General features: G+C 43.9%; 1 protein-coding gene across 1 annotated transcript in view; it reads left to right on the forward strand.

Annotated features, from left to right (window-relative positions):
• The window catches only part of ESRRG (estrogen related receptor gamma), a 349680-nt gene that overhangs the window by 221963 nt on the left and 105207 nt on the right, over positions 1-22510 (forward strand). The window contains exon 3 of the mRNA XM_023758594.1: positions 13133-13249. Coding sequence (XP_023614362.1) covers positions 13133-13249 — 117 coding nt within the window. The remainder of the gene's footprint in view (positions 1-13132; positions 13250-22510) is intronic.

Here is a 22510-nt window from a genome sequence, read left to right on the forward strand (position 1 = left end):
GGAGCCTCGCCGAGCAGGGCTCAGGCTGATCTTGGCATTGATGTGTATGCTCAGCTCCGCTCCGTATTGGAGAGAGCAACTTGCAAGGGTTCTGAGCGGAAGACAGAGATGTCACTGTCCAGATTAGCGCTCTGGGCTTGCCCACCTGGCTGTGCTTGGAGCTGGCAGCTGGGCGCACTGGGTGAGGCCACACGGCTAGCTCCCTCGGCAGGCGACCCACCACGGTCCTTACTTAGCCCCAGAGAGGCAGTGAGGCACAAAAAGGGATTAAATTGTGAAAGTCTAATGTAATAATCAGGGCAGTAATTATAAGGAAGATCGGAACAGCCCCTCCTTTCTGTGGCCAAACAGTGATGGCATCTGAACTCCAAAGATGTTGAAGGTGGCCTTAATCTCTCGTATCATCATGGATTCTTTCTTTTTTTTTAAATCCTCACTCAAGGGTATATTCCATTGATTTTTAGAGAGTGGAAGAGAGAGGGAAAGACAGAGAAACATTGATGTGAGAGAAACACATCGATTGGTTGCCTTCTTCATGGGCCATGATGAGGGCCTGGGCCGGGGAGGAGCCTGCAACCCAGGAACATGTCCTTGACCGGAATCAAACCCGGGACCCTTTGGTCCACAATCCGAAGTTCTATTCACTGAGCCAAACTAGCTAGGGCTTATCATGGATTCTTATCCAGATTTTGAAATGGCCATAGAATCCATTGTCAAGCCTTCGGGCAGGATTGCAGCCAAACTATCTTTGACATATCATTGCCTCTCTCTTTCTCCCTTTAAAAAGCTCCAGAGAATGAGACAGGATTATGCAACTCGCCTTAAGACCAAGTCTTCCCACGCTCTCCCAGCCCTTGTGGCCAGGGCATTACGTAAGCGGCTTTCTACTCTCATTGACTTGACCAAGGGACATGTGCGCCCAAAGGCCTTGTCCATAGTTCCTCCTTAGGATCTTCATTTCTTGTGATAATTTATTTCTAAGGGTGGTTATACAATATGTCATGCATATACATTTTAAAAGCTGGGAAAAATACTTCTTACACTGAGAGCCAAAAGAACATATATCCAGAGCGCATCTTGAGAAAAGTAATGAGAATTGTTCTTTTCAAAGCTGGATGTGATATTCTGGTTGTGAAAGGCAATTAATTATAGATTTCAGTGAAAGTCAACCAGAAAGCCACATTTTATTTATTGGCTGTTTTCAAGTTATCATTGGACAACGATTGAATTAGGTCAGCACGTAGCTAGTAAAAATCAAGGTGAGTGTTTTTGTTTGTTTGTTTCTTTGTTTTTTCTGTTGACCAATCATTTTTTAGAAGACTTTGACAGTTCTAACCTATCATCCAACAGGGTTACAATAGAGGCAATGATTTCAACGTCATTTTCCTAGGGTTACTAATTTATTCTGATTTTTCTTCTAATGCTAGTTTTGGCCTCAATTCATAAATGAGTGGAAATTCTTTTTTTTTTTATCTACTGGACCCTTGCTATGGAGGCAAAAGAAGAAAAATATCTTTATATCCAAAAAAGTCAATACACATTTCATTTTTTAATACACTAAACCCTAGCCTCCCAGAAGTTTTTATTTCTATATAAGAATATGGAAAGTGCCTGGCCGGTGTGGCTCAGTGGTTGAGCGTTGACCTATGAACCAGGAGGTCACAGTTCGATTCCCTGTCAGGGGACATGCTGGGTTGCAGGCTCAATCCCCAGTGGGGGGCATGCAGGAGGCAGCCGATCATTGATTCTCTCACATCATTGATGCTTCTCTCTCTCTCCCTCTTCTTCTCCTTCTCTCCCTCTCTCCCTCCTTCTCTGAAATCAATAAAACTATATTTTAAAAAAAGATTAGGCATTTGCCTGCTAGTCATATGCTAAAGGCTATGGGCATGGCCTGTGGGTTTGATGTCCCTGACTTCTTTCCACCCTGAATTGCTGACTCTTTCCTGACCGAGGGGTATTCCTGGAGCCTCATTCCTAGACGTTGCCTTTTCTTTGCCATCAGAGCTATTTTGGTCTTAGAATAGAATGTGTGCAGCACAGGAGGAAATAGGTACTTGCACATTGTCTGTTACATTAGAGGATCTTCCCAAGGAAACATAATACATTAACTTCTATTTAACTTCGTTTTCAGAGGAAGTAATTAGCCTGGTTTGTACATGGGAGCTTTAAATCTCTAACATGTTCTAAAATGAAAATCCAAAATACTATGGCAATGCCTCAGTTGACTTGAAGAGTCTCAGTGATTTATAAGGGCAGATGCAGTACTCAATTAAATATTGAGGTAATATTTTCAAAAGAGATATTATCTAGAATTCATTTGCGTTAACTCGGAGCTTGCTTTTGTTGTAAGTCTGACATTTTCGTGTGTGTGTGTGTGTGTGTGTGTGTGTGTGTGTGTATGTGTTTCCTGGCATTGGATGCCAGTTATGTCTAGTTTTTTTGAAATTCATTAATGTTGCTAAATTATGAATGAGAACTATTATTCTACGCCTGCTATTTTAACAGCTATCTTCAGTGTTTATTTCAATAGTAAAATTTAGTGTTGCAGACTTTCTTAAATTTTAGTGTTGCAGACTTTCTTTTTTTAATATATTTTATTGATTTTTTACAGAAAGGAAGGGAGAGGGATAGAGAGTTAGAAACATCGATGAGAGAGAAACATCGATCAGCTGCCTCCTGCACACCCCTATTGGGGATGTGCCTGCAACCATGGTACATGCCCTTGACCAGAATTGAACCTGGGACCTTTCAGTCTGCAGGCCGATGCTCTATCCACTGAGCCCAACCAGCCAGGGCGCAGACTTTCTTTGTTGGCAGAGAATGTACAATATGTGAATGGATGTCTCGGGAAATAGCATCATTTGCAGTTTTGTTTTTTAGTTTTAACTTAGCAGACCCACTTCTTGGAATCAGTGAGTGTTTGTAAGAACCCACCATACTGCCTTTTGCAATGGTTGCACCGTTTCCCACCTCACCAACAGGGGTCCAACTTCCCTGCATCCTCTCTAGTGCTTATTGTACCTATTTTTTTCTTCCCCTCTTCTCCCTCCTCCTTGTTCTCCTTCTCTTGAGTTTAATATAATGCCTTTGTTGTACCTGTAATAGATGAAGAATTTGTTCATTTATCATCACAGTAATGGATCTGTTAGTTTTTAGAATGTGCCACGCATGTTGAGTGGTTATTTCTCTGTGCCTGAAGTCTCACATCTACAAATAATATAATGATGTGATGAGGCCTGTGCTCCTACCTGGCCTCATATACTTTAAAAGCTTTTGAAGTATCAGATAATTTTAGAATTAATTTTCCTAGAGAAGTTTTTAGTCCATGGGCAAATTTTTTTAAATATATTTTATTGATTTTTTTACAGAGAGGAAGGGAGAGGGATAGAGAGTTAGAAACATCGATGAGAGAGAAACATCGATCAGCTGCCTCCTGCACACCCCCTACTGGGGATGTGCCCACAACCAAGGTACATGCCCCTGACCGGAATCGAACCCAGGACCCTTCAGTCAGCAGGCCGACGCTCTATCCACTGAGCCAAACCGGTCAGGGCCATTTTTTTTATTCAGTTTTTCAACATAGTGAATTGTAAGAATGTTCCCAAAGTTATAGTTTAATGATAGTAAAGGTTTATAAAGAGGGGGTGGGCAGAAGTAAGTCTTAACAATATTTTATGTTTTTATAAACCATTTTCAGAAATCCCCTACATAAGAAGTTTGAGAGTTCAACTCTTCAGGAAGCCACAGTTTTCTGTCTCAGTTCCCTGGATGTTACCCACTAACCCTCATTTCGCCACTGGATTTTCAGTTGTTAGTTCCAGAGATGGGGAACGTCCGGCCCGTGGGCCATATAAGGCCCTCGAAATTATTTGCTCTGGTCCTGCCAAGCCATTAGTTAATTAAATGTTTGACAAAATGTAGCAGGCTGATGTTGTAAGTTGGTCATTTTGTATGGCCCTTGAATGATGTTAAAATATCCAAATGGCCCTTGGAATAAATGTACACATAGAAATGTTTTCTATCCAAAGGTAGTGGCTTCATGAGACTTAACATTTCTTTCTTTCACCAAGTGTATTTTTTAACAATCCCTCAACCCCCTTTTTTATAGTCATATGTCTTAAAAGAGATATAAGCAAACTCATATCAGATTGTTTAAAATTTGTAAGCAGGAAAGGAACATTGAAAAGTTGATGTTGAATACTGAGCACAACACATTTGGGGGCGGGGGTTAGGGTTAGCTCAGATATAATACCTTTCTTGTGACAGGTCATCTTTGAGGTCTTTTATGAAGACTCCTGTGACAGGATCCCCACACTATAAGAACTCAAAAATGAAGAAGGCCCTGCTGGTGTGGCTCAGTGGTTGAGCTTCAACCCATGAACCAAGAAGTCTCTGGTTCAATTCCTGGTCAGGGCACATGCCCGGGTTGCAGGCTTAATCCCCAGTAGGGGTGGTACAGGAGACAGCCAATCTATGTTTCTCCCTCATTGATGTTTCAGTCTCTTTCTCCCTCTCTCCGTCTCTCTCTAAAAATCAATAAAGCATTTTGAAAAATGAAGAGACTGTACACATCACATAGGGGACATCCCACACTGCAGGACCACAGTGTCTTTTGCAAGAAGATAGCATCCTGCCAAAGCTAAACACATTGCATTCCTGCGGAACTTGGATAAGAGATCTTGATATTCTCCATCATTTTCAGCAGCGAGTGTATTTTTATTATACACACGATTCTCTTTGAAATGCATTTCAGAGCTTGCCTTCCTGGTGGCGGATTATTATTTTTTCTATCATGAAAAATAGCATTATTTTGGGATCTTTAAATTATATTGTTTACAACCTGACACCTGTTGCTTTGACGACAGGTCTGTTTGGTTTCTGTGCAGTTACAGCCACAAACCATGGTGGTGCCGAGATAAGTTGAGGGATTTCTTTTGGAGGTGTTGAGAGATGCCATTCTCTTAAAAGCAACCCTATCCTCTCCCACAGCTGCCCCTGCTCCGTAAGTCTGACAACAGCCAAAGACAATGCCAAGATCCACCCTCACCCTGCTTCTCGGGGCATCACAACTTCCTTTCCAACCATCAGCAATAGCAACGGCGGCAGCCACACAAAGCTCCCTCTCAGCAGATAGGAATTCCATTTTCTATCTCTGTGCCAAGCAACACTCAATTACTTTCAAAAGATTAGAGCCAGGCAGTGTTGCATCATAGTTCAGAGCACGGAACTATGTATTTATTTTTAAATTTTATTTTGTCAATGACAGCGGACATTCCATATTATCTTGTGTTAGTTTCAGGTGCACAGCACAGTGGTTAGACAATCATATACTTTAAAAAAATATATTTTTATTGATTTCAGAGAGGAAGGGAGAGGGAGAGAGATGGAAACATTATTGATGAGAGAGAATCATGGATCAGCTGCCTCCTGCACGCCCCCTACTGGGGATTGAGCCTGCAGCCTGGGCATGTGCCCTTGACCTGAATCGAACCTGGGACCCTTCAGTCCGAAGGCTGACACTCTATCCACTGAGCCAAACTGGCTAGGGAGACAATCATGTACTTTGCAAAGTGTTCCCCTGGTATTTCTAGTACCCACCTGGCACCATACATAGTTATTACAGTATTATTGATGATCGTCTCTAGGCTGTACTTTACCAATCCCCATGATTGTTTTGTGACTACAGATTTGTACTACTAATCCCTTCACCTTTACACCCAACCCCCAAGGCCCTCCCCTCTGGCAAGTATCAGTCAAGAGCACAAAGTTTGCATCCAGTGTGACTGGGTTCAAGTCCTGGCTCAGGCACTTGCTAACCATGTGATGCTGGGTGAGTTACCTCTTGTCTTGGTGCCTTAATTCTCTCATCTGCAGAATGGGGGTTCAACAATGTGAAGTACATAGACGAATGCCTGGCACTGTTAATGTTTATGCTAGGTATTGATAAGTCAGTTTTAGTGGGTGCATTTAAGGAATATTAGATTGGATGTCAGGGTATTTGCGTTTTAGTCTTTCCTGCAATTAACTAGCCCATATCTTTGTAAAGATGGTCAGGTGCAAGTCAGTACATATTCGTCCATGTGTCTATGTGGCCTGCACAAAACCAAGGGGCGGAACCAACTGGAATGTAGGATCTCCTTGAAGCTTAATATCTTATAAATCTGTGTTGCTTTTTGCCAAATGACACACCATTGGTGGATTGTTTTGAGTTTTATTATGTGTAATTGACTATGCTTAGGGTTTTTTTAAATTAATAATTTGGGGTAGCCCAAGCTGGTTTGGCTCAGTGGATAGAGTGTCAGCCTGCAGACTGAAGGGTCCTGGGTTCGATTCCGGGCAAGCGGGTGTACCTTGGTTGTAGGTTCCATCCCTGGCCCTGCTTGGGATACATGTGGGAGGCAACCAGTCAATGTGTTTCTCTCACATCAATGTTTCTCTCTTTCTCTGTCTCTCCCCATTTCTTCCACTCTCTCTAAAAATCAATGGAAAAATATCCTTGGGTGAGGATTACGACCCCCCCCCAAAAAAAAAGATAGCACTCAACTTGCATGCATATTATAATCCCAGCTATAGATAGTATTGTTTTGTATGTGTGTGTTTTTAATTTATTATTATTTTTTTAATTTAAATTCTTTAGTGTTTAAAGTATTACACAAGTCTCCATTTTCCCCCATTGATCTCTCCCCAGCCATTCCCACCCCCCCATGTGTTTTTTGTTTTTAATTACTAGTGGTATGAGCAGAAAGTAGCTAGAAACAAAGCATTAAAAACGGAAAGAGAAGGAGAGAAGGGGAAGTGATCTCTGTGTGGAAAAACCTTCACTACCATAGATAGGGGGCTTTTGTTCTTTTTTTCTGATTTGGGCGTTTAAAACAAAAATACTACAGATTATTGCAATGCTCGGTAATTGTATACTCAGGAAATCCCATTATTTTTAAATCACTTACTGTTGGAAAGCAATTGGATAATCCCCACTTGGAATGCCCTGCGGGTCATCACCACCCCCTTGGTTCTGTTCATAAAATTAAAACAATTGGGGGAGATATGGGGATGCTTTGAAATGGGTGTTATAATTGTGATGTCTGCACCTGGGAACAAGTGGGTACCTCCCAGGAACCATAGCAGGCCTATGTGTGAGCCATGGGAGTCGGAGAGGAGACTTGACATACACTTTTATTTTGAGATGCCAGGCTAATTTACATCCCTCAGCCCTTCCACTGCCAAACTGTAAAAGTCCATTAAGGGACTGAAAGGAAGACACAAATTAGCCACCGGCACTCCGGGCTGGAGTTTTGCATCCACCCTGTCATTCCCCCCGCCAGCTAGCTGTGAGGTTCTATTAGGCAGTGAGTGAGAAAATTATACGGCTGCACACTAATTGTACAAAAGAGTCTGCAATGAGGAAGCAGGGCCCAGGACTTTCTGAGAAGTCCCCAGGAGGTATGTGATACCTGGCTCCATCATTCTTGCCAGCTGGCTTTAAAACCCACAGCTCCAGGCCTAGCCAGTCTGGCTCAGTGGATAGAGCGTCGGCCTGTGGACTGAAGAGTCCCGGGTTTGATTGTGGTCAAGGGCAGGTACCTTGGTTGCAGGCTCCTTTCTGGCCCGAACCCTGGTCGGGGCACATGCAGGAGATAACCAATCTATGTGTTTCTCTCACATTGATGTTTCTGTCTTTCCCTCTCTCTTCTACTCTCTCTAAAATCAGTGGAAAAATATCCTCAGGTGAAGATTAAAAACAAACAAACAAAAAACCCTACAGCTTCCAGGTTGATCGGCTCCCTCTCAGCACAGCTCACTCCCCCAGCTCCTGACAAAACTGGGAAAATTCCCCTCCTGTCATCAGGAGCTGCCCAGTTCGGTCCCCGGTGCCATCGGACAAATGCGTCCCATATCAGAGCAAGCAATAATGCAAGACATCTCCGTGTCTGAAATGAGGAGCCGAGGCTGTGAACAGTGACTTCTGCCTCATCCTGAGCGTCCGTCCAGGGTTAGCATTGCAGGTGCCCACAGTTGCCCTTGGAAATATTGTTGTCTCATTTTCACTTGCATGAACCGAAGAAAACAGGTGCCCCGTGGAGATGGTGGGTCGTCTGGGAGCCGTGTCTGTGAGCCATTCCCAAAATAGATGGGACATTGTTACCCAGGGGCGTGGGGCAGCACTGAGTTTTTGGATAAATGCTTTCTTTATTGAGTAGTAAAAGCACCAGGGAAGGTTTTTCAAGGGCAGCAGCTCTGTAGACTCTCAGATGCATCAAAGACTTGGTTGGGTGGGTGATCATAGCCAACAACAAGGAACCGAGCAACTCAATGGGAGGGCTCGGACATGAGAGAGGTTTTCCTCCAGCAAATAAGTTCCTTAGCATGATGCTGCTTTGTTTTTCTCGAGATGTAAACCAAGGTGTTACTTAGTGAAATCAAGGTTATCGTCCACCTATGTGAAGACATTTATTGAAATACGACACTTGGCTGAAGGATACCTGGTCTCATTATAAACAATTTCTATGCATTTAAGCTGAAACTATATGTTTTGGAAAACACTGAGAACCCCACTGTATTTTTTCATCTATTCACAGTGAAATTCTGTTTTCTTTTTAATATATTTTTTTATTGATTTCAGAGAGGAAGGGAGAAGGAGAGAGAGAGAGAAACATCAATGATGAGAGAGAATCATTGGTCCTCTGCCCCCTGCATGCCCCACACTCGGGATCGAGCCCACAACCCGAGTATGTGCCCTGAGTGGAAATTGAACTGTGACCTCCAGGTTGATAGGTTGACATTCAACCACCGAACGCTCTTGTGGCTATTTGAAGTTTCTATTGTTTGAAGAAATTTTAAAATCTTTGCACAGTTATGCATAAATTTAGCTACTATTGTTGAATCACTCCTAACTATATTCTCCAATGTGGCTGCAATTCTGACAGTACCTAAACAATAAAGTATTATAATTAGATAGAAATTAAATAACCAATTCTCTGTATTCTGTATTTTCATTTTATTTCTATCATATTCATATCAAGATGCATTTTTATTTCCTTTAAAGCCTCTTACATTCTTTTCCTTTTTACCTTTTCCTCCCCAGAAGTTTTTATATTCTATTGTTTTTCATTTCTTGGTAATATCTCCCTGTTTTGCTCTGCATTTCCATCCTTGCCAAAGCTACTTTTCAGGGTTTTGATAATTAATTCAGTTTTCTTCTACTTTTTCTGTTTTGGAGGATGGTTTTTCCTAGTGTCCTTAAAATTGCTTCCTAATAGGATAGCCCACTCACTTGACCTTGTGGACATGGCTGTATTACAACACAGTAATTGCTATTCATCAAAATGACCTTGAGATTTCATGAAAATATTAAGTTGTTCTAAGAGTATTACTTTGCTTATGTACTAGCTTTTCATGGAAGACTAGAGGCCCAGTGCATGATATTTGTGCACTGTTAGGGTCCCTAGAGGCTGCAAGCTGCCAATCTGGGCCTCCCTCCCTTCCCCTGGCTGGCCCTGCTCCCTGGTTGAACTCCTGGACGACCTTCCAGTCAAGGGGACAATTTGCATACTACGCTTTTATCATATAGGATTTCTATGTTGCCCAAGAAAGGGTCCTTGCCTCCAGGACCTTACCCTCAAATGAGTAATATGCATGGGAAAAGGTGTAACAAAATATGGCATGCCTGGCTATGACGCAGGTACCTAAAGAAATATGAGGACCAAGAAATCATTTTCTGCTAGGCTGGGATGAGCCATTTTCATGAGCGATTTGGCTGGGATTTGAGTTGAACATTGAGACTTGGAAGTAATTTTAAGAAGAAAAGAGGGGCACAGATAGATCATTCTCAGAGGGAAGCCTGCAGGACGCAGCCAAGGAGAATCAATCACAGTGGCTGCATCAGAAAGTTCATGTGAGGTGATAATGGTCATATTCCTGGGAAAGCCCATGAGCACCCCATCGGCAGGGGCTTCCTTAGCTAGTCTAACATGGTGTATTTAATCTCAGAGGCCCTAGAAATCTGTGGTCTTTTCTTTACGAAAGTAGGGTGGTGACTGATCAAAGCAGTCACCGGAAGAGGCATAGGATGGAGGCATGCGGCCTGGATTAGATAGGAACTGGATGGAGGCAACGTGCCCAGCTTGGAGATCGCTGCCATAGTCCAGGTGTGAGCTCACGCAGGCCCCATTTAGGTTCCGGTCGGAAGTCCGCTATTGTGAAGGATGAGGGTATACTTTTCAAAGAGGAAGAGGAACTAGTTTGAAAGGAAAGGTGATTATTGGAGAGTGGGGGTGGGGTGCGGATGTTGGATCATCCCAGTAGAAGTTGCCAGCGCTGGGTTGAGAGTGTGAGCCTAGTGCTCATACCTGCATACTGGAGCGTGGGCCAAGTTTGCCTTTGTACTGACTTTCTAGGCATAGGAAAGGGAAGAAATGCTGTTCGGAAAACTTTTTTTTTTTAATTTTCTTTCTCACTAGTCATTGTCTTCCTAAGGAAGCAGGGACCTGGGTTTCTTTTTATTTATTTTATTTTTTAAATATTTTTATTGATTTCAGAGAGGAAGGGAGAGGGAGAGAGACAGAAACATCGATGATGAGAGAGAATCATTGATCTGCTGCTGGCGGCCTTCTGCACGGCCCTCAGTGGGGATTGAGCCCATAGCCTGGGCATTTGCCCTTACTGGGAATCGAACCAGCAATCTCCGCCGTGGTCAGCAAACTGCAGCTCGTGAGCCACATGCGGCTCTTTGGCCCCTTGAGTGTGGCTCTTCCACAAAACACCACATGCAGGCGCACATACAGTGCGATTGAAACTTCGTGGCCCATGCGCAGAAGTCAGTTTTCGGCCTGGGCGAGTCTATTTTGAAGAAGTACTATTGATATTTGGCTCTGTTGACTAATGAGTTTGCCGACCACTGTCCTAGTGCATGAGGGGAGCTCAACCAACCGAGCCACACTGGCTCTGGGTTTCTTTTCAAATAAGGATAGGGAGGGCCTTGTGGATGGAAAGTTCTGGTAGTAACTCCTAGGAAATTACTAGCAACACTCTCTTGATGTCAAATTTTCGGTGATGGTTAAAGAAAATCTGCAGGGAAAAATGGTTTATCTAAGTTCATATTCTCAATCCCTTTATTCTCAGACATGGCTCAGACAGTCTAGTTGCTTCGACTTGGTTTTCTATGACTATAGCATCAGTAATGTCTTCGAAGAAGGTGATGGGTGTGCTTCTGTGGATGCAATTAATATTACTCTTATTATTTAACCTCTTATGGTAAAAAGTAGTTGCGTTTATTATTATAAATACCCTGGATTGGAACCCTAATTTAGCCAAACTATTTGGATGGGTTTATCTCAAGCGATAATGCACAACCCCCTTTTTAAAACTCATGCACACTGAGCCAATTTCAGTGGTTATAAGTGGGGAGGTCTTCCTTCCTGTGGAATTAGCGGTAGCTGAGGATTTGAGTCTGTACCATCTTGCAATCCACTAATGTGATATTTACCGAGGAGGCATCAGTCTGGAGAAAGGTAGTCAATATAAATCAGTGTTGACAAAGTGTGATTAACTCTGAAATATTTCATCAATGCCGCGGTCCCAGGCAGCCTCTATGCTAATTACTAGTCTCTGTGCCTAGTTTCAGGGGACTCGGACAGACCCTGGGCACAGCAGACACGGAGCAGCAAAATTGCAATTATGCTCAGACCGTCTCTGATGACAATTTATGCATTTGGTGTGATGACCTCCCCCTTCCCAAGAGGGCAATAAACAGGATGCATTTTCATTAAGATACTAATGCACTTAATCACCAGGGGAAAGGGTTAGGAAGGAACGGGAGACCTTCCAGGGCTGTGGGATGGAGCTGATGGGGAGAGAGGCTTTATTCTAAAGGCAGCTTCTTGGCAAAGCTGGAGGCAGGCCCGGGGTGCCTCCCACATGCCATCAGAGCCACTCATTGAAAAAACCAATTCCAGATGAAGTTTGGATCTTCTTCCGGCTACATACCCTGTGGAATGTGTCAGCACTACCACTAAGTGTAAACTCGGATGATAAAAACACAATTTCACCGCAGTGTGTTCTTACCCATAACACTTTCACAGAGCTGAGGGGTTTGTATCTCCTTCTGCAAGTGGTGTAACAAGGGTGATGAGGCTGGTGATGATGAAGATGAGGATCACTGCTTACCAATAAGAAGCATTTACCAAGCACTGAGTTGTTTTGTAAGACTGTGGTTCAGGTCACAGCAAGAATCAGGGAACTTCAGGCATGGCTGCCCTCTAGGAGCTTCCTGCAAAGTCCCAAATGAGCCGGCCGATTATTGTCCACAATGAAGTTTATGTCAAAAACGCAATATGCCTGCCTGGCCGATGTGGCTTAGTGGTTGAGTGTCAGCCCAGGAAGTAAGAGGTTGCCAGTTCCATTCCCGGTCAGGACACATACCTGGGTTGCGGTTCCATCCCCTGGAGGGAGTGTGCAGGAGGCAGCCGATCAATGATGTTTCTCATTGATGTTTCTATCTCTCTCCCTCTCCCTTCCATTCTGTCTAAACATCAATAAAACATATTGGGAAAAAAAAGACAATATGCCTGATGCATCCCAGCATTAGTCACCCAAAGAAACCCAGACTTAGCTAAAGACCATAGATGCATGCCCCACGGACACGAATAGTTTGGTGAAGGCCTAGGAAGGTGGAGAAAGGGATGGATGGATGGAGGTGGGCAAAGGGTGGGAAAGAGGTAACAACTGCAATGATGTCAGCATTAAAATTTTTTAATAAAAAAAGAGAAATCCAGCCTTGACGATACAAGAAGATAGTTGTGATGCTTGAGGTTTCATAGAAAAAATCTGCTTCAAAATGTCTTTGGATCCTGAGATCCCGGAAGACTGGGTCTTGGCCCGGGTGAGTAAGCATCAAGTTAAAGGCTCATTCTGAACAGGAATTTTTGAAGAGCTTCACCAGATAGCTTCTCGGTGCTCAATGTGTCTTCAGTGGTTGTCACAGAGCATCCAGCCTCGTGACACTTGTCACATCCTCGTGCCTATTATTTAATTTTGCGGGAAGGGGACAGGAGTCAGCCACTGCCTGGGGACGCTCACATTTCCTGGGTCTTGCCTGTCTGACGGATTGTTTCCTCCCAACCCTGTGTTTCAGGTAACATAGAGTACAGCTGTCCTGCTACGAACGAATGTGAAATCACGAAGCGCCGGCGTAAATCCTGCCAAGCTTGCCGCTTCATGAAGTGCTTGAAAGTGGGCATGCTGAAGGAAGGTAAGGCCCCTGGGCGGCAGCCCTGCGCTTCAGGCTGGGAATGGGAGGTGGGGGGCGGGCACAAGGAATTGTCACAATGCGAGAGAAACCAGGAAAAGATGGGAGTCACAGTAAATGCCCCGAATCTGAGGGCGGAGCGCCTCTTCTTTATCTGACCTCTCTGATACCTCGTGGCTAGCTGCTGACATCGACAGGAAGGGACAAGGTAGGACATACCTGTTGTTTGGCTCAACCCACCAGGTAGGTTTGGGCAATTCTGGTTTTCTTCATCCTTACAATTTCCAGAAGGGGGAAGATGGAGAGCAACCAGGAGGCGACTGTTACTGTCTTTCTGCATTTCTTCTCTATATCAGGTTCGCAGAGAGATTTTTCCCATCTTTATTGAGCTAGGATTGACAGAGTATATATTTAATGTGCCCAAGTTGCTGTTTTGATATACATGTATTTTGTAAAATAATTGCTATCATGTAGCTAATTAACATATCCATCACTTCATGTAGCTACCATGTTCTTCTTGCTGAATTAATCTTAGATTTAAAGCACGGTTTATTGTCTTCTAATCTTATCTTTTGGATTGATTTTCTATTATGAAGAACTTGCAATCATGACATTAACATTGTTGCTCTCAGTTGGGGAGAATAGCAACAAACACAAGATAATAACCGTGCGAGTGTGTACTCTGCTCTGAACACACTGACTAAGCTCACACAGCCGGGAACTGGAAGCAAATTGTCAGATTCTAGAATTCGCTCAACTCCCACCCATATCAAAAGTCCTGAAATATTTGTGTATATCAGCATATCTGTGAAACTAACATTGTAGCTCAGAGAAAATTTGTGTGTGTGTTTTTTTCATTTGAAAACCCTAGATTTAGCTGTGTGTGGGGTTTTTTTTTAATGTATCTTTGTGCACAGGGGTGCCTTTATGAATGCGCATGTTACATACCGCCTTTGCGTTATACTATCTCCTTCTCTTCAGAAAATTTGTCAGAATTTAAACTAAATATGGTAACTTTATAAAAGAACAAAATGAAAGCGTGGTCATTGACAGTTGAGAGAAAACGAGGTAAAGTAAATATTTAAATGTACAGCTTCTGCGAAGTCAGAGACTCTGCCTCGTTAGGGTTGGCTCTGTGAGTTTGTCTGTTGTGTTGTTACTGGCGATCACTGGCCTTTTAACCTCCACATTTAAAGATCCACGTGTGTCCCCAAGAACGCACCGGGGCTTCACTCGGCGTGGCATGGCCCACCTCATCACTTCTCCTGGTTTGTTCTTATTCCACGAGTTTTACCGGGAGCAGTGTGATAGGACCATGAGTAGATCAGATCATTTGGGGGTGGGGGGGTGGAATTCACACCGTGTTTCTCTGTGGCTTGTCCACTGAGAATGAACTCCTTCCTTGAGAGGAACAGAAAAAAGCTTAATGAAGAGTCCGGAGCTGAGAAGTCATTATTTTCAAAAAGCAAGTCAATTTTTAAAAGTGTTATGAAAATAATATATGAATGAACAACTTTTGAGTTGATGTGTCCTAGATATTGATTTTATTTTCAAAATCTGGAGCACACTGGGATACACCTCCATTTCCAGATGGATAGAAATGTTCTGATCAGTTTGATTTTACTGCTGCGATTTACACGACTTTGTGTCCTTCCAGGTATGAGGATAGAAAACAATATTTTGCCCCGAATACTTTTACCCTCTTGTGGTTCTTAAGCAGGAGCCATCTTGAAAGGTGCTTAGAGCGACTCAAGAGCTGTGAATTGTGTCTAATTAAATGTTGGTGAAAGGCAATGGGTGTGTGCTTATGTAATATTCACGCCTCTTCAGATCGAGTCTGTAGAGGGTCTCTCTTCAAGGAAATGGCTGCTGTGGCTGATCTACTCATGTAATAATTCATTTTCCTCTACCCCCTTATGCCTACTTTGATGGGCAAATACCAGTTCTCTAAGGCCCTTCCCCCAAAGAGAGAGGATGGAATGGTTATGAGCAAATACGGAACGCTCTTTTATTTTTGTACTTGAAAACAAAATGCAGTGACAAACGGCATTCCGTCCGGCATATAAATGCACAATTCTGCATGGCCATCGCCTTGGCTGCAGCCCGGCCCTCTCCGCCTGGGAGAATGATCCCCTCTTAAGTGTGTCTTTATGGATGGAGAGGGAGTTGAGTCCCAGGCAGTGTGTCAGGGATCAGGATGTAGTAAATCTATTCAAATGTAAACCTGTTCAATTCAATTACCAGCCCCTAATAAAATTTGCTGCTACAACCCCCGTGTTGACCACGGCGGCCCACGCAGGCTGGTGGCTCAGCGGGTCTGGAAATTGACAGACACAATCTATTTAAACAAAAAACAACAACATTAGTTCTCAAATCTGAAATGAAATCAGGTTTCCACAGCTCTGATGGGGACCTTCTTTCCTTTAACAGGTATTTTCTTTAGTCAACTAGCCAAATGCATCTTAGATAACGCCTTCCTGAGGGAAATGAAGTTTCTTTCCAAAGGGCGATTTATAGAAAAATGAGACTTTCACTCTTGAAAAATAATAATCCTTTATTGATTGCCATTTCCTTTTTTCTTTTGTTTTGTTTTTTGGTTGTTAATCCTCACTGGAGGATATTTTTCCATTGATTTTTAGAGAGAGGGAAAGACAGAGAGAAACATCGATGTGAGAGAGACACATGGACTGGTTGCCTCCTGCAGGAGCCCGGGCCAGGGCCCAGGCCGGGAGGAGCCTGCAACCGAGGTACATGCCCTTGACTGGAATCGAACCCGGGACCCTTCACTCCTCAGGCTAAAGCTCTATCCACTGAGCCAAACCAGCTAGGGTTTGATCAAAATTTCTGCTAAAGACCTGGGTTGCAAAAGGGGAGTGATGGCTCAGTGAGTGACCAATTCCAGTTATGTTATATTGCATATAATCAAATTCCTACCAGACATGCCTTCTCATGAGCCAGCACCAGAATAGTATCTGAATGAATGACATTTGATTTTAAAGTTAGAATTTTTGAATGAAAAAACTGTTACTAGTTGAAGCCATGAAACAGATGTGTGGAGAAACAACAAAAAACCGCAATATAACAAAACTCTAAGAAGTACACTTAAAAAATGATAGTTTCTGCAAATCTGAGTGGTTACACCATTCCGCATCCTGAAGAATTCTCCTTTTTTTTGGTCTTGGGCTCTACTTTGCTGGTAAGCCTCAGGAATGATGGGCCAGCATGATGTTTATGGCATCATCCCATACTGTATGTCAGAGAAAACCCATCTGTTACAAGATATCTGGTCTCCACATTCGCCTTTCATTTTTTGCAGGTATTGTGTATTTGAAGGGGGAAAACAAGACCTCCTCAAGGTGCACCCATAAATCTGGCCAAGATTTATTTTTATTTTGATCCTTCTCCTTGGGTACTTAAAGATGACTGCAGGGCCTACGCGTTCAGTTTTCTCTCTGTCGGTGGCAAGGAGAGACATTTTATAAAAGCAGTAATTATTTTGCTTAGCTACAGAATTCACTGATCAAAGGATGAAGGGTGTTTTGCTGTTTATTGCTGTGATGGGTTTCACCTTGGCAACTCAATTATTAATTTTTATTTTTGGACTCTTGCAAATGAGAGCAAGACACCCACCTTTATGCACAGTATGGCATGCTTGCATATTGAAGTGCGGAGGACCAGTTTAGCTATGTCATGGGAAAAAGTGGGCTTTTATACTTTGCCTTAAAAAAGGGAGGGGTTCCTTAACCTTTCTTTGTTAAATTTATTTTATTTTGTTATTTTTTGGTAATCCTCACTCTAGGATATTTTTCCATTAATTATTTTTATAGAGAGTGGATAGGAGGGCAAGGGACAGAGAGAAACATCAATGTGAGAGGGAGAAACATCAATTGATTGCCTCCCGCATGGGCCCTGGGGATTGCCTGCAACCGAGGTATGTGCCCTTGACCGGAATCAAATTCGGGACCCTTCAGTCCTCAGGCCATTGCTCTATCCACTGAGCCAAACCAGCTAGGGTTTAACCTTTCTAATCTTTAGTGTCATCATCAGTAAAATGATGGTAGCAATAATCGTGTTTGCCAATAAAGTGTTGTGTCTAGTAAGATACTATAGGTTAAGTGCTTGTCGCCCAGTGTGGCTCAGGTTAAGGATCAGATCAACATCAGCTGTTGTTGCTGGACACAGTCAGGGTCAAGTTTTAGACTCAAGTCCTGGCAAAATCTTTCTGGATTTTACGATGGTACCAAAAGGATATGCACCGAGTAGGAATCGTGCTTCGGATTTTGAATGTTGATCTTTTCCCAGGCGAGCAATGGGCAGTAGGATGCTTTCTTGTGATGCTGGGCAGCGGCCCTGAGCTCAGCTCCTGGTCAGCCCCGTGATCACAAGGGTCAACCAGGACACCCTGCAGTGTAGCCAGTGTGTTAAGTGATTCTGCCCGATGGGGGGCTGATGGAAGTGTTCTGAGCACATGTCAGGTGGGCTAGGCCAGCTCCGATGTTCAGATTGTTACTTTCAAGTTCACCTGGGTTTATCAGGAGGCAGCCACATCCTACCTGGAAGAGCATCCTTAGTGCATGAGATAGCACGGCTTTATTCATGTCGCTGCCATGACATCTCCCCAATCAGTTGTCTCGAACCCCCAGGACATAAAGAAAAAATGATCCCAGAACTGTTTTTGCTGCCTTCACAGCTTGCGTCTTGATTTATATACGGCAGTGGGACTCCCAGTCCTCTGGGTTCACCCTTATCAGCAGGCCAGCAAAGAGCAACTTCCCGGTCTAATTGCCCTTCTGTTTATAGCTTCCATTTTAATAAAATGTTCATGTAAAGGGTGTAGCATTTTCCAGGTAGGTTCTCTTTAAAAAGAAAAAAAATGAAGCGACTCCAGTCACTTAGTAGCAAGCAGCTGTGTTTTTGCTTACTTAAAGAACCTGCTTAGCAAATGCATCCGAACAAAATCTCTTTTGTACAAACTCCCGAAGAAGACATTGCCAAGGTGAATTTTTTTCTCTCCCCCTGAAGTCTAATATCATTATGTTGCCAAGTCGAAAACAGAAATTATCGGTAGGGAAATTCGGGTTCTCACCGCCTTCAAAAAGCAGAACAAAGAGAAGGAGGAAGCTTTAATGGTATTCAAGGGAAATATTTCTGTGTTAGATGACAGGTAATAGAACCGCGTTGACCTCCCTGGTATTTCTTGCACTCTCTGTTGTAATATTATCCTAAGAAGCTCCCTCATTAATGCAGAGTGTTAGACAAAACTCCCAAGTTATCAGATCAGCAGCAGCAAAGAGCACCTTTTTGTGAGCTGTCTTGACACTGAGCCATTGGGGAGTATGTTTAAGGTGCCACCGAAAAAGTTATTTCAAGTAGATACACCAGTCGGTGATTTTGTTGTTGTTCATGCTTTGTTTGTTAAAATATATTTTTATTGATTCCAGAGAGGAAGGGAAAGAAAGAGAGAGATGGAAACATCAATGATGAGAATCACTGATTGGCTGCCTCCTGCACGCCCCCAACACCGGGGATCGAGCCTGCAACCCGGGCATGTGCCCTGACCGGGAATCAAACCTTGACCTTCTGGTTCATAGATTAACACTCAACAGCTGAGCCAGGCCAGCCAAGCTGTTCATGCTTTGTTGATATGAAATGTCTCGAAATGAATAGCAAAGATTTTGCAGATAAAAGTCATAACCTATTTTTGAGAGCTTCATATCTTCATATGCATTAGGCTGTGTAGTGTGCGCTTTGGTTGGGTTTTTATTTTTTTTCTAAGCCTTGCAATGACCCCTGGAGTGGGCATTTCCCCACTGCACAGAGGGAATGGAAGTCAGAGATTACTACTTGCAGCCAATCGATGTTTCTCTGTCATCATTGATGCTTCTATCTCTCTATTCCTCTTTCTCTAAAATCAATAAAAACTTTGAATAAAGTGCCTTCAGAACCATACTCCTTATAAGTTTTGCCTCTGACTCTGTACCTCAGTTATGTTGAGGCTAGGCCCATGGTCAGCAAACCGCGGCTCTCGAGCCACATGCGGCTCTTTGGCCCCTTCAGTGTGGCTCATGCGCAGAAGTCGATATTTTGTGGAAGAGCCACACTCAAAGGGCCAAAGAGCCACATGTGGCTCAAAAGCCACGGTTTGCCGAGCCGCAGTTTGCCGACCACTGGGCTAGGCCATCAGGTACCACTGGGGGATGACAGTCTTACCGGTTTTACGAATGGGGAAAATCAAAGCACTGATATTTTAAAGACGGGTCCATGCTTCTGCATCTGATCCATGTGGGTCTTTGGCCATCGCATGCTCCCTGTGCGCGTCTGGTTCTCTGAAGCAATTGTGCAGGCACATATTCTCCAAAACCAGCAATCCCATTAGAAATGAAGTGGGGTGTCTCATGTAAGCTCACCAAAGAGAGCACCACAGATTATTGTAGCTGAATACATCTCCCCTCGCTGCATGTGTGCGAGAGAGGACAGCAAGATGGTAATTATGAGAAGCTGTTCTTCCAGCCCCTTCCCCCTGCTTTCCCTGGAACACTATTAAAAGTTAATCATTTATGTCATTGTCCCCATGTGTCGTTTCCTTTTGTGAACTTGAAATAGGGAGCCGGCACTTATCTAGTTCGCTACACATTTTTATTCCTTTTGGATTAGAAAGTCCCCAGTGGATTTCGCCCCCAGGATGGGGAAAACCTGCCTCACCATTTGCTCATGTACTGAGAGTCCCGTGACACCCGGTGAGTGATGGGGGGAGGGGCTCCCCAGGCACAGAGGACTCGGATGTGGAATTTTCCCCACCGGCCTCCAGATAACAGATTTTTGCTCCTTTTCACCCACGCACACGTATATCAGTGTGGCCTTGATGAGGATTTTGTGCTTACATTTAATGTAAGGGAATCCTGGTAGACATGTGAATAAGGCTCATTGAATGCAGTGCTTCGTGATTGTATTTCATGTGGGCACCATTCCTAATTGTTTAGTCACCCTTTGTGTTAAGACGGCTCCCTCCACGTTTCGTCAGGTGTCTTAGATGGCTTTGCTCATTCCTAAGTCGCCCACAAAATGAAAGCTGAAATCAAGCGCTGGTCATTTTTGAAGAGGCCGTTCTGTACTTTTGTGTCTCTCTTGCTTAGTAGGTTATGGAGCCACCAACCAGCTTCCCCGAGGCAAGCTGTCTGCAAAGGAACAAGCCAGCTGGCTTGGCCAAGGTTGATCAATGATGGGAGGCAGGCTGGGTTCCAGGTCCACAAAATCCACTCAGTGGAGAGTAGGTCAGCGGCTTCCCCAAAGCCAATTAGCTGGCAGAAGTCGGCGTGCCCGGTGCTCGCCAAATTCCCCGGGCCTGCTGGCTCTGGTGGGGAGTCCATCCTTGGGCTTCCTGGCGAACCGGCCTTCAGTGAATGGCAGATTGTGCTGTGTGAGAGCCAGTGTGGCTCTGTGGCCAGTGGAGCAAATCTCAGGGACCTGCCACGCCCACTCAGCCGTGGTACCCAGGTGGACTGCACAGCCCAGGTACAACGGCAGGGATGGAGGGAAGCTCGGGTGCGATGACTTTCAGCCCATTTTCCGCATCACAGATTTGTTTTTACCTGACATCATTGAGCCACACCATTGAAAGAGCACAGCGTGGAAATGTTTTGGGGAAGCCAAGCATTAGAGACCTTTTCCAGGGGGTGGTGGGATTTGTGCTATTGTAAAGCCCCAGTTGTAACAAGCTCTTATTTTATAGGTGACTGTGGTGAGCAAAGGGGGACCCAGGGCAAAACCGAAATGGGGGGTTTCTTAGCAGTGGCTCATTGGTTAACCTGTCTGTCCACGGATTAAGCAAATCCAGGACAGAATCCCTTCCGTGTTTTCTTCAACTATTCATTTTCAACTATGACGTCTTTTCTACAGAGGCTGTGTAATCATAATAACATTAGGATGTCTGAATTATCTTACTTGAGTGTTTAGGTATATTGGGGATGTGGGGAATTTACCGAGTAGCATATATAACAATGAGATCATGCACATCTCCTGGTTGAACTCAGAATGTGTGTGTGCCTAGATCTGAACTAATTTCCAGCTCGGGTTCAAGCCTTGGGAAGTTCAGTCCATTGTCCCTGGCCAGCCTCTCAGATCTCAGCTCTCGTATCTTCCTGGAAGCCACCTGAGCCTCAGCTAGTGGCTTCTCCCTGGACTGTCTAATTGATGTCCCCCAAGAAAACGTCTCCCTCACACATCAGTTTTATGGGGCCACACACCTTCCTCTTCCTCCCATTCCCCTTCTCCCCTTAAAAAAAAACACACACACAAAAAATTTTTTTGTTCTAAAATTTCTTCTAAAAGCAAAGTTGCTTCCCAACTGTACCCAAATGACTACTTGGTGATTCCCAAGCTCGAAACCTCCAAAATTACCCCTCCCTGCCCCCCTCCCAGGCACTCACCTCTCTGCTCTCCCCGACATTCATCTCCAGGACTGTAATTCTCCTCAGTGTCAACATTATCATCATCATTAGAATATGTGAAGCCAATTAAATGGCAATTACTCTGACCTTAGCCAGTCTTAGGTTATTATCAATTCCTGCATAATTTGGAAATATTGGGAAGGAAAGTGGATTCTTGCCTCCGGGTCTAACCTATGTAAATATTTCTATGTATTGTTCTAGAAATACACCCTGATTCCCCCCCCCCCCCATTGATTTCTAGAGAGCCGGAGGGAGGGAGGAGAGGGAGAGAGAGAGAGGAAAAACATCGACATGAAAGAGGCACATCGATTGGTTGCCTCCTACACATGCCCCTGAGGTGCCCCTACCAGGGCTGGGGATTCTGCAACCGAGTTACATGCCCTTGACTGGGAATCAAACCCATGACCCTACAGTCTGAAGGCTGATGCTCTATCCACTGAGCAAAACTGGCCAGGACCTCCCTGTTCTTTATAACATCTCGAGTTGAATCAGGTTTTTCCTCCTGGAGTTGCTCTGTAGCTACTCATGGGTCAAAATGATACAGATTCCTCAGGCCCATCTCTAAACATTGACTCATCCACCCTTTATCCATTCATTCAGTGAGTGAGGAGTTTTTGAGGCATGGCTCTATACAGTTGGCTTTATTAGCTGTCAGAAATTAAAAGTGAACATGACAGCTTTCTGCCCTCATGGAGTTTATCATAAGCCTCATTCCTTACAACCATACAGATTTCGCCCCTTTCTGGATGTCACCAGCATTTCTATTGTTTCAGACAATAGAGCGTTCTAACTTCATGTGTTCCAAGAGGAAAGTAGA

This window comes from Myotis lucifugus, unplaced genomic scaffold (genome assembly GCF_000147115.1).
Source record: "Myotis lucifugus unplaced genomic scaffold, Myoluc2.0 scaffold_133, whole genome shotgun sequence".
NCBI classification, from domain to species: domain Eukaryota; kingdom Metazoa; phylum Chordata; class Mammalia; order Chiroptera; family Vespertilionidae; genus Myotis; species Myotis lucifugus.